Source organism: Nothoprocta perdicaria, unplaced genomic scaffold, assembly GCF_003342845.1.
Source record: "Nothoprocta perdicaria isolate Ctin4 unplaced genomic scaffold, notPer1 scaffold_171, whole genome shotgun sequence".
Classification (NCBI taxonomy): Eukaryota; Metazoa; Chordata; class Aves; order Tinamiformes; family Tinamidae; genus Nothoprocta; species Nothoprocta perdicaria.
This window is the reverse complement of record NW_020454883.1, coordinates 734,757-748,146: the sequence shown is the minus strand read 5'-3', so window position 1 is coordinate 748,146 and position 13,390 is coordinate 734,757. Positions and strand designations below refer to the sequence as shown.

The following is a 13,390-nucleotide window of genomic DNA, read 5'->3' as shown; positions in this document are numbered from 1 at the left end:
GCTTTTTAAGCTTGACTAGGGGGCAAGATGGTAGCATCTGTACAATTTTCTGTGAAAATTAAAAAATCAAAAATAAAGAAACCCCACAGGTTATGGCAAAAAGCGCAGCAGTGATTCCCACTCAGCCAGGCTGGTACCAGCGCCCTGGGGCGGAGCTGGGCCCTGGCAGCCATTTTAGCGCATGGGCCTCCCTGTCCCTGGGGGAGCCGTGGGTCCTCCCAGCTCTTGTCCCCAGGGAAAGAGCGAAGGCCTCGGCACCATTCCCTGTGTCAGCTATCAGTGTGAGGAGGCGGCAGGAATGTCAGCGTTGGAGTTGGGAGTGGGACGTGCTTCCGAGCGGTGCCTGGGAGGTGGCCAAGCGGGCAGCGAGGCAGYGGCGAACACCCGCACAGTGAGTGCACCGGGAGAGCGCGGGAGGACACCTTAGCGCGGTCGGACGAGGAGAAGGACAGGGGTGTCACGGCTCTTGCTGCTCYGTGCTGAGGAGCAGCGCTACAGGAAAGACACGGAGCGTGTCCAAAGGAGGGCAACAAAGCGGGTGGATGGGCTGGAGGAGAGACCTGAGGGAGCTGGGGCTGTTTGGTGCGGAGAAGGCTCCCGGCGGACCTTTCCACCCTCTACAACTGCCYGGAAGGAGGTTGTAGTGAGGTGGGGATTGGTCTCCTCTCCACAATAACTACCCATAGGACAGGAGGAAGTGGCCTCAAGTTGTGCCAGGGGAGGTTGAGGTTGGRTATTAGAATTTCTATGTGGAAAAAGTAGKCAAGCTCTGGAACAGGCTGCCCAGGGAAGCGATGGAGTCACCAGCCCTGGTAGTGCTCAGGGAACGTGTGGATGAGGCGCTGGTTGAGTGGGATGTGGTTTAGTAGGTGTSGTGAGGGGTTTGCAGTTGGGACTTGATCATCTTGAAGATGATTATGTGAATAAGAAAAAAAAGGGGGGAATGCAACAGAAGTCCTGTGTAAGGGGCTTCACTTGCCATTGTATGACAACAGTACGAAGGCCCCCAGGAAGAAGTAAGAGCACAAGCGAGGGCCAGGTGCCCCCGGCGCGAGAGCCACGTAACCGACAGCCTCGGCCCGGGCCAGAGACAGCGCCGARCGCCCGGGCGCCATGACGGCCCCAACCGCCGCGCCGCGCGGGTGTGGCGGGGCGTGACGTCATCGCCCCGCCCCCGCGGCGCGGGCGCCATGAGGCGGCGCGCGGGGCCGGCGGGCGAGGCGCAGGTAGCGCGTGGGGGTCCCGTGGGGCCGGCCCCGGCAGCCGCGCGTGGGGTCCGCCGTGTCGGTCTGCGGTCTGAAACGCGCCCCGCTCCGCGCCCCCGGCGCCTTTGGGGCCCCTGCGGCGCCGCGCAGGCCCGGGGGTGGCTTGTGGGACAGCCGTGGCAGAGGGTCCCCCTTTGAGGGAGAGCGTGTGCTCGGAGTTGTGCGGTGGGGTTTCAGTTRCCCCCATGGGCCAGTGGAGCCCGTGAGGAGCGAAGCGTCCGTTTCCCGTCTCAGCCGTCCTTACTGCACGGAAGGCTGCTTTCCATCCTGTATGTTTGTTGGTGCGTGGGAGATGCTGAGTGCCTGCCTGTGCAGGGAAAACAAATCCTGCCTGCCACARCTGCAGTGTTGTGAAGGTGAAATGTGTTCACACTGAGAAATACGGGTGGTTTTCTCCACGTTATATGTTCCGTGTCTCCAGCCCAGCGTTTTGATAGCRTATTTCACTTGAGTTTAGCTTCTTCTAGTGAACAGAGATTTTTTTTCCGTGCCTATGCTGAGTTTTGCCCCATAATTTTGAACAATACTGAATAGTCTCCCTGACCTCTTTGTGTGACCATGTATTTGCTGATACAAGGGGTGCTGTTTCTGCCCCCACTCGGTGCATTCTTGAGATATGAATGGGTTGAATCTTTCCTGCATGTGGTAGGTTTTGGCCATCCTGACCTCACTGCAAGCACTTGGTAAATACGGCTTAGAGTGTAAAAAACATGGTGGAAATAAATATCCTTCTTCTGTGTCTTTGCTGCTGCTCTGTGTCCTCCTAACCCAGAAGGCCTGGGAGCCTGGAGTGTTCTGTGCCCAGAAGCACATGGATTTGGAGGAGAGTGGGGAAGGAGTAGATGAACAAGCAAAAATGGAAGGGAATGGTTAACCTGAGGAAGCTGAGAAGCAAGAAGAGAAAACAGTTGCAGAAAATGATCGCAAAGGACAGAAATGCCAATGTGGCATTTTYCCTTGGACTGAGCAAAACTCCTAGTGGAAATGACCTTCATTTGCCTCCTGCTGCTGGGCCAGAGGAGGCAGTGGAGGTGGCTCGGAATGCAGTGTCTTCAGGAGAGAGCTGCTTCTGTAGATCTGTAGTGCCCCCTTCCCCCTGAACTGGGAAGGCAGGAGCCTTGCGGAAGGAATCTCCTCACTGCTTCAGCACCACTCTCAAGAGAGAGAAAAAACCCGGTGCATTGATATGGTGTRATTTTGCTTTATGAAAACATACTGGGTGTTTTGGGCAAAGGAAATTAAACCTTTCAGTAATTGCAGATAGATGGTAATCTTTTCAAGATAKGGCACTGTGCACATATGTATACACCAGAAATGGGAGTTTATTTTTTTGATACAGAAAGTTCTATCTTGTTTTAAAAATGCCTGTTTTCTTGGACAGTGGATTTAAAGTTACAGTGGTAGTTTTGTGTAAGAGCAAATTAGTAAGCATATTTCCTATCTTCACCTGGTATATTACTTTTATTTATGATTGGATTGCAGACTGCATATTTTTCTTTAAATGATTCATTTTCTGTGAGGAGCAAAAACTGTTATTTCCTCTGAAAGAACTATTATAATTTAGCAAGATGGCTGAGCATCTTGCAAATAATTGAGTTAATTTACAAAGTTACATGCACGCCTTAGAACAGTCTCAAAACAATGGCGTAGAGTGTCTGTCGCTCCTCATTTTCCAGCTTTTGTAATCAAATTACTTTTTACAGTGTTCTGAGATATGCTGCACACATTTTAGACAAAGAAACAGATGCACAGAGGTATTATGTTTTGCTCTAGGCCACAGTGGCAAAAATGAGGTTAAAGTCAAAGAGTTCTTACCTTGGAAACTCTTTTTGAGTTTTGGGTTATTGCTAGATAGTTCTTTTAAAATAAGATTCTGTTTTTCTGAAATGATGTAATACRGAGGAATATTTTTTTTTCTGAGGGAAGAGATGAAAAGTGAAGAGCACTCACAACAGTGGTAATGTGTCTGTTTGTTTGCATTTCAGAAGGCTGAAACCGAAGATGACTTTGTTAAAGTTAAAAGGAGGGATCTGGAAAGGCTGACAACGGAGGTTATGCAGTTGCGGGATTTCTTACCCAAAATACTGGCTGGGGATATCTTGGGGACATTCCAGAAACTGGATGCTCTTGAATCAAGTTAGTTGAACCATGTTACAAGCTACTATAGATAGTTAATTTTGTTCTTACTGCCAGTTACTGCAGGAGCCTTGGAAACTATTTTCGCCTTACTGTGTGTGACTTGGTCCCTGGAGAAATGCCAGGGACATTGATCCCGTGGAGCTTCCCATACGACATTGATCCCGTGGAGCTGCCATTCCATCACTCCTTGGCGTTTGCTACGACTGTGCCCAGTTCTTCACTTGCCACAGCTTTGAGATTGGGTTTCTGGTCTGGAACATCTGGTATAACGTGTAGGATGGAGCCCAGCTGGCCTGCAAGGTGCCTCAGTCATGTCCAGTGCCTCATTCTGCTTTGGGGCCTGSCAGCTACGTGTTTTTTGGAGGTAGATGTACCTGGAGCTGCAGCGGGCAAGTGCTATGTCGTGTTGACATGAGAATGCCCTTTCCTCTCCTTGGCTCGTGCAGGCGGCTGGTGGAGACCAGTGAGAGACCCTGCTGTGCAGGCAGAGAGCAGCACCAGTGCAGCGGTGCAGTGTCAGTAATGCGGCTGCCTGGGCCTTCACACAGCACAAAAACACTGCCAGGATAGTGTGAAATGCTGGGAGCAGCCCTTGAATTCCCTTCAGATCAAAGGAGCACGCRGCTGGGCAAACTGGCTGAACGTGGCAGTTCAGGGAATGGGGAAGAGTTTGGGAATAGGGCAGAGCTGGAAATGGGTTTCTTTGCATCAACTTTTTTAGTTTGGCTATTGATATCGTTTTATTTTTGGTAAATGCATTCCTAAAAGAATTGCCCATATGTAAGGCATCGCTTATGAAGTATGTTAAGCTTATGGCATTTATGTTATGCTTATGGCATTTATAAGTTATGTTTATGGCATTTATGATCAATGGGGTGGAGCTTGAAGTTAAATGTCTGTTGCCTTTTATACTGGTAGCAAAAATTAGAATAGATGCTATTTGCCCATTACTTTTTGGAGTTATTGAAATGCCTTTTTTTATTTTTATTTTTATTTTTTTTTTGCTATCCACTAAGCATCCAGAAGAATGGTTCTCAAAATCCACATAAATTTCAACAGTTGTTAAAAAAAATACCCCTCAAAGTGAATTTTTCAAAACTGACCTTAGGGTGTTGAAATGCAGTATTTTTCAGTAGATTTTCATTCATTAAAATAAAGCATCTAAAGTGAAATGTATTTCTGATAGCATCTGACCCTTTTTAGGGAAACAATGGATAAATTTGAGTTGTCACTGAAATAGTGTTAAACATTCTTATATCCCGTATAAACATTAATTGCAAACATTGGATTTCTATTACATTTTTATTATTCCTGTAATTTGTACATCATGTATTGAACCACTCTTTTCTSACTAATTTGTTATTCTTTTACTTGGATTTTCATCATACCTTCAATTGAACTTCAAGGATAACAGAAATCTGCAGATCAGGAAAACCAATCACAAGTAGAAAATAACCTCTATTTTTTAAAATCCCAGGAAGAATGGAGCTCACTTCCAAAACTGTATCCCAGCCATGCACAGTATTTAATAACCAGATACAGTTCTTTCTGGTTTTCCTGTTTGCGGATTGGAAACATCGTGTTCTTTTGATTTTGTAAGAACTGTTGAAATGTAACCAATTGCTATATACCAGTTTAGCCACGAGGAGGACGTCTAACACAAGCTAATATTTAAAGCACTATCATTAACACTGCATTTGGAAGATTCATTTTTCTGTAGTGCACACCAGTTGGTCATAACTGATTATTTCATTTATCTAATTTATTTTATCACAGACATGGAGAAAAAGGAGGAAGAAGTAGAGCAGCTGAAAATGGATTGTGAACACTTCAGAGCCCGCCTGGAAATAGCCCAGGCAGACTGTATGAGAGAGAAGAAGGTAAATTTACTGGCAGACAGAATAGTGATAGCTGCGTGCCTGACTTTTAGCAACAAAAGCAGTTAATAGTTTTGCATGTTACGCAATAGTTCCTTTAGTCCTTGGAAAACAATCTAGGATTTACATAGTCAGGTGATGAGTAGATTTCTACCTAGAAATTTGTAATCTCTTGATTTTTTTTTTTCTTTTTTTAGTGTTTCTAGCACAAGAGGATCGATACTATAGCTAGATAAAATGTAATATGGTGCCATATGTACTATGGTACCAAAAAAGGCATTTAATGTGTTGCTCCCCTACTTGCACACATAGCCATTCCATGACTACTCAGATCTCCCTCATTCCTTTCCTGTGTGAGGTGCAGTTCACTGCATTGCGTTTGGGGGCTTTTGGCAAGGTTTGACCGTAAATTTTAAGTCTTTTTCAATTCACCTGTTTATCCAGTTGCCATGTACAGCCATGAATCAAAGAGTTACACAGCTCATTTTGCAGTGTCAATGTTGCGTTATAAAAAAATTGATTATAAAAAGTGATAATAGAAAGATGGGAGACTCTTAACAATGAGGGAATTAGCAAGACCACATAGGGTTCTGGAGCTGGTATCTTCCGGCCATGGGATTGCAGGAAGACAGATGAACCTAGGTGCTTGATTTCATTTCTAAAAAGAAATAGATAAAAAAAATAAGATGTGTGGCAKCAGAGCAGGTCTGTGTGGGCAAGACAATCTGGAATGAAATCTGATGTGGATGTAAAATTGAGTAGTACTGTGGAACAACTGTCTATCTGAATATTGCTCACTTCAAAGTAAGTATCTTCTGGAATAGCTACTGTGGTTCAGTAGTGGGTACTCAGTTAGTTGGGCTGTACACCCAGGTCCCTAGTTGTCTAAGCATCCAGGTGGAAATTTCCGTAATATTTCATGTTTCTGCTTTAGATGCCAGCTTGTCATTGTTGTGAAGATTGCAAAATAAATGGCAGGTGGTTTAGGTCTAAAATTCCTTTGGGTGAAAGGCTTAATTAAAGCGTGGATTATTTAGTCAGAGTAGTCTGGTGTCCTGGTGTTTCTGGTCAGAGCTCCGCTCCCTGCATCTTTAGTGACAGGCAGTGCACACYGTCTAAATTGCTTGCTATATGCCCCAAAAGGAGTTTCTTTGAAGGGACTGTGCTTGCGTAAGCCGTGAAATCCTTCAGCTCTTCAGGATAAAAGAGTGGTGTTTGTATATATTTGATTGTTCCTGTTAACCACTCGGCACAGTATTTTTCACTCGGCTGCTATTGTATTACTCCTGTATTATAGGCATCCTTGGATATTGTTTCTGAATTATTTCCTACATATTTGTCTTGTGAAGAACAAGGAAGTGATTCACTGAAATGAACATAAAATAAAAGCATCCCTAGTTAGGCAATTCTTTTCTCAGGTGACCATAAACCAACATTTCACATTTCAAATTTTCTTTGGTTTGTTGTWTTGCTGTTTTAGCGAATTCCAATGCTTTCTGAACCTGAGCAGAACTTGGAGTGCCTCAGTTATCTTGGCGAATGTCTGTCTTCTGTGGCATTTCCCAGTGAGGTGCCCGAGCACTGCGGGACTCCTGTGGCTTGGCCCTTCCCYGAAGATGGTGGTGCTGCCCAGCACCCTGATTGCCTGGGGACGTGACCTCCCTCAGGACCGCTGCTTCCAGCTAGGTTATGTTGTTTTGCTCAGTTTAGTTTCCTGGCCCTTGAGTGTAGTATTTGGTCTCCCTCAGTGTGTAACTCTTTTTTTTCTGATGTTGCTTATGATCTATTTAAAATTGAGACTTTTTTTTTTTTTTGGCGGTGGCTTTGGATTCATGTTTAACTAGTATATTTTACAATATCTTACTAGTTTGTATTAGCACCCAACTGCAAACTGCAATCTTTATTAAAAGATAAGTTTAATTAACAAAAAGACAATACAGAAAGGCAAATGAGGGAGGATACAGAGAATAGACAGGAAAATGCCTGCGAACGTTTTGTTGATGCACATGGTGGCAGCAAAGCTGCTAAGCTTGATAGTGAATTATATAAAAGATAAATGGGGCTAACTTAAAAATGAAMGAACTATGCAGAAATAAGTGACTTTCTGTAGACATGGAAGCCTCAGGAAATCAGCAGTGCTGTCTTTTGCATATGTTAAAGTACAAGGTGAAATGGACTCCAAAAAACAAAACAATCAAAAAGAATAGCAAAAGGCATGGAGGTGTACCAGATAAATTTCATTAGAACTTGACAAATCCTCACCCGTGTATTCCATTAGGAGCACRACAAAGCCATGCAAATATGGCAGTCCAGGGTGAGATAGAAGCTAGATATAAGTGTAAATAACTGATGACAAACAGAAGACAAATAACGTTGTGCTGGATCATRTCATGCTACGTACATTTTTAAATGACTTTACCTTTGTATTCTTTCCAACCTCACAAGTTCAAATTAGAGATGAACCTCTAAAGTTCCAAGTACTTATTTTAAAATCTGTATTGGAAGGTATAGTTGATTTTTTTTTTCTTTTTGCTTGACATTAAAAAACGATTCTTTCTCATTTCCTCAGACTTTGTCCCAAAAACCAAATACACAAGGGGCAGGGTGGGCTGAGGAGGCTGTTTTCTGTGATGAATCTGAAAGTCATTGCCCACAAAGTGGGCAGAGCTCATTCCTTCTGTTCCTCCAACATGTGAGGGGCAGTTGTGCCTCTTCTCACCCTTGAGCCAACACTGTTTTTCTTGATGGGCCTTTATCTTTGCCTGCAGYGCTGCTGCTGCCTCATATCACCCCACTCAGAGTTGCCAGAAGTCCCCACTCAGCCACCCTCGCAGGCTGCAGGCTTTGGTGGCCCAGCCTKGGTCTCAGTGACCACATGGGCTTTAAGCTGAGAACTGCAGCTACCTCCTCACTACCTCTGTGCACTTGGGAGGAAGCTGTTGAGACCTGGAAATGTACCTATTTCTCCCTACTGCTCTGGCCAACTTCCAGTGTGACTGGGAAGAAATGCTGGCAGATTAGAGCTGCATCCAGCTCTCGCTGAATTGCTCTGATTTCTCCACTGCTTTATGGCAAGGACCATAGAGCACCTCATGCAGGTGGTGTAGCATGACTGAGCCTGGGCCTTTCTGGTCCTGAGCGTGAAAGGGCCTCCAAACTTCAAACATGAGGCTTGAAACTGCCTTACTTTGCCACTGCTGGTAAGGAAGATGGCAGTGGAAGGAGGGTGGAAGAGAGGATGCAATTTACCCTAAATCCCCACTCTACCCCAACGGCTGAGACAGAAGTCCAGTTTGAAAAAACAAAACAATCCTTCTTCCCTAAAGGGTGTATGCAGTTATCTTTTGTAAATGGCTGGGGAAGCTGACCTGTGCTGCAGAAATCCTTTCCCAGAGAGACATGTAGCTATCTGTGTAGGAGGRGCAGACTTTTCTGTCAGACTGCTCTAGGTGCCGCTCAGTCCCAGCACGTCGCTTGGCCTGACCTTGTGGACAGGCTTCTGGTTCCTGTCAGCCCCCACAATATAACTGAGATAGAGCTCTGGAGAGAAGGTATGTGTGTGGCGCCGCTGAGAACTTGCCCCCTCGCCCTATTTCAGATGAGGCTATGGTACTGCTTCCTGTTCTCTGAGCCTAGAAACACGAGGGCTGACGTGAAATGCAACCAAAATTTCCTTGTGCCCTTTCAGGAGAAGCTAGACCTGCGGCAGCACCTGAACGAGGCTAAGCAGCAGCTCCTGCAGCAGGCGGAATATTGCACAGAAATGGGGGCAGCAGTGTGCACCTTGCTGTGGGGTGTATCTAGCAGCGAGGAAGCAGTGAAAAATATCCTAGGAGCAGTAAGTATGGCAGCTGAMTACCTATTGCTAATGCTGCTAGGTGTTTAAAATAAGTACCATGTATATAAGTGCCAAGTAATAGTGCATTTTAAGAAAACGATGTGTGTTACAAGCTGACTGGAGAGCAGAAATGTTTTCTGAATTGTGTATTCTTTGGGGACTCTCCATTTTAATTTAAGAAGTATAGGAATGGTTAACATACAGCAGGTTAGGAATAAATAGAGTAGTTTTTATGTTGCCAACCAAAGCTTACTCATTTCCTTCCTCACATGGTTAAACCGAAGGCAAAGCTACAGCTAGTAGAATGTAAATATCTACCAGCTGACTAACAGAGGGACAAAACAGTCCTGCATGAATGTGCAGTACTGCCTACCTCATGCAGTGGCTCCCATGCCTGCAGAGAGCTTGGAGGAGCTACTACCATGGAAGGAAGCTCCATCTGTCAATTTGCAGCTCCTTTACATGTGCACCTTAATGTACTCTTTGTGTTGCCCACATACTTGCATGGGTCTGGTACTTRGCCTAGCTGTTGAATCTTATAATAAGTTCAGTAATGAACATGGACTGGTAGCTTGTTAAAAGAGCCAAAACCACAGCAGTTAAAGATAGTTGCATTAATATAATTAACACATTTTCACTGCCAAGTGCAGCTGAAGGAATTGGGAGGGATGAGGGGTGTATGCCCGGTGAGAACACGGTTGAGCATAGCCAGCGAGAGCAGGAATMGATGTATTGGAGCTGAGCGCCCCCATGCCACAGTTCCTTCTGGCTTAGCTTTCGAGCAGCATGATGAGCAACTGGGTGAATAAGATTAGTTCATTTTAATAAATGGTAAGTTAGAAGTTTTGTAAAGGCTTTTCCAGGCCGGGTGCACCAATTTGGAACAGGCTGCCCAGGGAGGYTGTGGAGTCTCCTTCTCTGGAGGTCTTCAAAACCCGCCTGCATGCCGCCCTGTGCCACATGCTGTGGGTGTGCCTGCTTGAGCAGGAAGGTTGGACTAGATGATCTGTAGAGGTCCCTTCCAACCTTAAATATTCTGTGAATCTGTGAATCTGTGAATTTACAATATGTAACTTCATATTGGGTATCAGAAAAATGTACAGTGATACTTTCTGGTCATGCAAGTTACTAAGAAAAAAGTCTGTAAAAACATCTATGTAAAGCAGTTGTTAACAAATAAAGAATCTTTACAGCCAAACTATTACTTTGAAAAAAAAAAAAAAAACCCTCAAATCTCCACATAACAACAAAAGCAGTATAAAAACACGTGCCATATTTTCAGAATAATTAGTGAGGGAGCAGACAGTCTTTCAGGGACTAGTCATTGTTACTTAACTTCAGAGAATTGGTATTGAAAGGGGATGTTTTCTACAAATTAAACATTTGKGCAGTGATGTTATTTAAATGTGGTAGATTTATTTCTACCAAAGTGAGAATAAAATTGGTAGAATATGTATAATATGTATAATTGGCTGAGTATCAAAATTAATAAGACAAATACATTGATTATGTGTTTTAAAATAAAAATGCCTAACTGGGAAGATGCAATAATTTTGTTTCTAGATTTGTTTTGAAATGCAAAATACCTCTACTGTAGCCATTCTTAGCAACCATTCTTAGCAACCAGTAAAGGTCCTGGCAATGTATTGGGGTATTGCTTTCTTGTGATAGTCAGATAACATGGTGAGAAAGATGGCTGGGTTTGCAGCAAGACTTCTAGGAAAAACACCATAAATGGATTGTATGGCATTGCACCAACCACTGTCAGTGAGTCATATTATTAAAATATTGTAGAGATTTGTCATGCAAAGTTTTCATTCTGGTTTATATTTGGACAAGTTATACAGCTTGGAGCATCTTCCCCTCTCCTCTCCGGAAAATGCTGTGAACTACAGAAAAGTATAAGAACATGAAGAGTAACTTCAGTCTGTATCACCCACATTTAAATATGTGGGAAGGGTGATATCAATTTGGAGTCATTTAATACCTGAGGGAACAACACTCAGTTTTTGTCAGCTGTTGAGCAGACACAAAAGCAGGTCTCCCCTACTCCAGAAATGAAGACTGTTGGACTGAAGTGGTGCTTATAACCAATGTATCATTCATGTCAGATGTGTTCACAAAGGCCGGGAAAGTCAAAACTACAGCTGCAAACTGAGATGTAACACAGAGTTTGCAAGGCAGTAGAAGTGCCTCGTGTTTCTGCCCGTGCTTAACGTTTTTAAGAGAGACCTTGATGAAACGAGAATAGAGAGAAGCAGCGTGAGAGTTTTTCTGCATGAGTCAAAAAGGAAGAAAATTACTTCTGAAGAGATTGTGTTAGGTGCCCTTGAAAAACTTGGACAGGATATTCGTGTGAGAGGCCTCTTGTACAGAGACACTAACTGAGGTTTGTTTTTAGAAGGACATCAGGGTTTTATTCAACAAGAGAAGTTTTGGATCCTGCAAGGTGACCTGCTACTCCAGTAATCTGCTGTGATGACAGCTCTATATTTCAAGGCAGCAATTTTGAGTGTGAGCTGGTGTTTGCATGCAGGAGTTACTTGAGACAGCAAAGAGCTCACCAAGCCACCTGAGCTTAAGCACCTTCTGGCTGCTCTCAGAACTCATCATCTCCCTATCTGTAGGTGAGAGATTCTTCAGTTCCATGAAAACACTGCGGAGCTGATTGGAGACTGCACCGAGATAAACCTGAGTGTGCTGTGCTCCAGCTGCTCGGAGCTTACCACGAGTCAAGTGATAGTTGTTTGGGAAGAAAGTTCGACTGACGTGATAGGTACCTACGCCACAGGAGACTGGCAGATAAATGGTTTTAGAGTGCCCTGTGGGAAACAGTGTGCCAACAGTGTTCTCCTGGCCAGCACTGTTAATAAAAGCAGTTCTTTCGGTCTTTGTGGGTTCTGTCTGCCCCTCTGACTGTTGTCTTTGTTTTCCTCTGAGCTTTCTCCCAGTTGATTGGTTCTTCAAGGGAGATAACCAAAAGCAGAGGCTGTTTTCCACTTTTGAGGTCTTGTGCTGAGTGGAGAAAATGGTGTAACGTAATTGGGTACTGTATTCTTGGTTTATGTCCTAGCATGATGGTTCTCTTTCMTATATGACCTTGACTTAAATTCAGCCTCTGACCCGGAGAGCCCTCTGTATCCACTTCTGAAGAACTTCTGTCTAGCCAGATGTTCTCCATCTGTCTTGCACATCTGTCCAGATCCAGCTGAATTCTACTTTTTCTGAGTATATGCTTGCTTTTGTGAGGAATATTAACATCAAGTCATGAAATCAGTATCTAGTGAAGCGTTCGACTGGCGATAGGTGGGTTTTTGACAAATGCAGTTGTCGTGGTCCCTGTAAATGAGACAAACACACCTGATGCATCTGTTGCAGAGCAAATAGGTAATAGCATCAGCTTTGAAAATAAGCATTCGTTCTGTGGTTTGATATGCACGGCTGTGGGTTTGGGAGGGGTGTATGTAATTGGAAGATTTTATAAATAGTTGTATCATAAACTAGTCTCCCATTTTTTTTGTAATAATTTCAAGTATGAGGGCGTGTCTCCTATTTACTGTTGCTTTGTGAAGTGACTGAAAATATTAGTAATTTTACAAATTGTCTAGTTTCTCTGCCATAGTTATAACTATAGTTATTCTAGTATGTATAATATTTTCTTTCTCCTCCACACTTGCAGAGTAAAGCAGTAAAATTTTTTACAATCACTGCACAGACTATGGAGAGCTTTGTGAAGTCGTTAAATGAAGACATGAAGCAGCAGGATCTGGATTCTGATGAAAATCAGTTTGTCTTGGCTTTGGCAGGGATTGTAACAAGTAAGTTAGTGTTATCTCTCACGTTAGCCTTCCACATACAGGCAGTGGGAATTCATATGTTATGTGTGCTGCAGTAAACATGTTTTTCAAAATCAAATGTCTAGTCAATGTTGATATCTTTGGTAACTTCCTAGTCTAGGTTGTAGAAGATCTTGTCATTTGACACTTCTGCGAGGAATTGAACTCTGTGAAAAGATTGAGGATTACATGTTGGAGAACACTTGTGCACAAACTGGGGTAATATAAGGAGAATTTTGTTTGTTGGAACTCATTTCATTTGTAAAAATCAGACAACATACTTCCTGAATCACCAAAAATGTTAACAGATGTATTAATTGCAGATAATCTGCGTAGATCAGTTTGATCTTAAGGAATATATTCAGCATTTTTAAATTGTTTATGAATATCGTTGAWACCATATGGACCCCTCTAGATTTTATGATTAAATAACGC

General features: G+C 43.7%; 1 protein-coding gene across 4 annotated transcripts in view; it reads left to right on the top strand.

Annotated features, from left to right (window-relative positions):
- Positions 1 to 13,390, top strand: part of HSF2BP (heat shock transcription factor 2 binding protein) — a 29,668-nt gene that overhangs the window by 458 nt on the left and 15,820 nt on the right. For 2 of the 4 annotated variants that reach the window (XM_026036211.1, XM_026036208.1), the window contains exons 2-5: positions 3,251 to 3,401; positions 5,181 to 5,284; positions 8,970 to 9,119; positions 12,799 to 12,937. In XM_026036211.1, the coding sequence (XP_025891996.1) occupies positions 3,251 to 3,401; positions 5,181 to 5,284; positions 8,970 to 9,119; positions 12,799 to 12,937 (544 nt within the window). Of the gene's footprint in view, positions 1 to 256; positions 392 to 2,141; positions 2,455 to 3,250; positions 3,402 to 5,180; positions 5,285 to 8,969; positions 9,120 to 12,798; positions 12,938 to 13,390 lie in introns of those variants that run through there. The other 2 variants (XM_026036209.1, XM_026036210.1) reach the window with 2 other exon arrangements.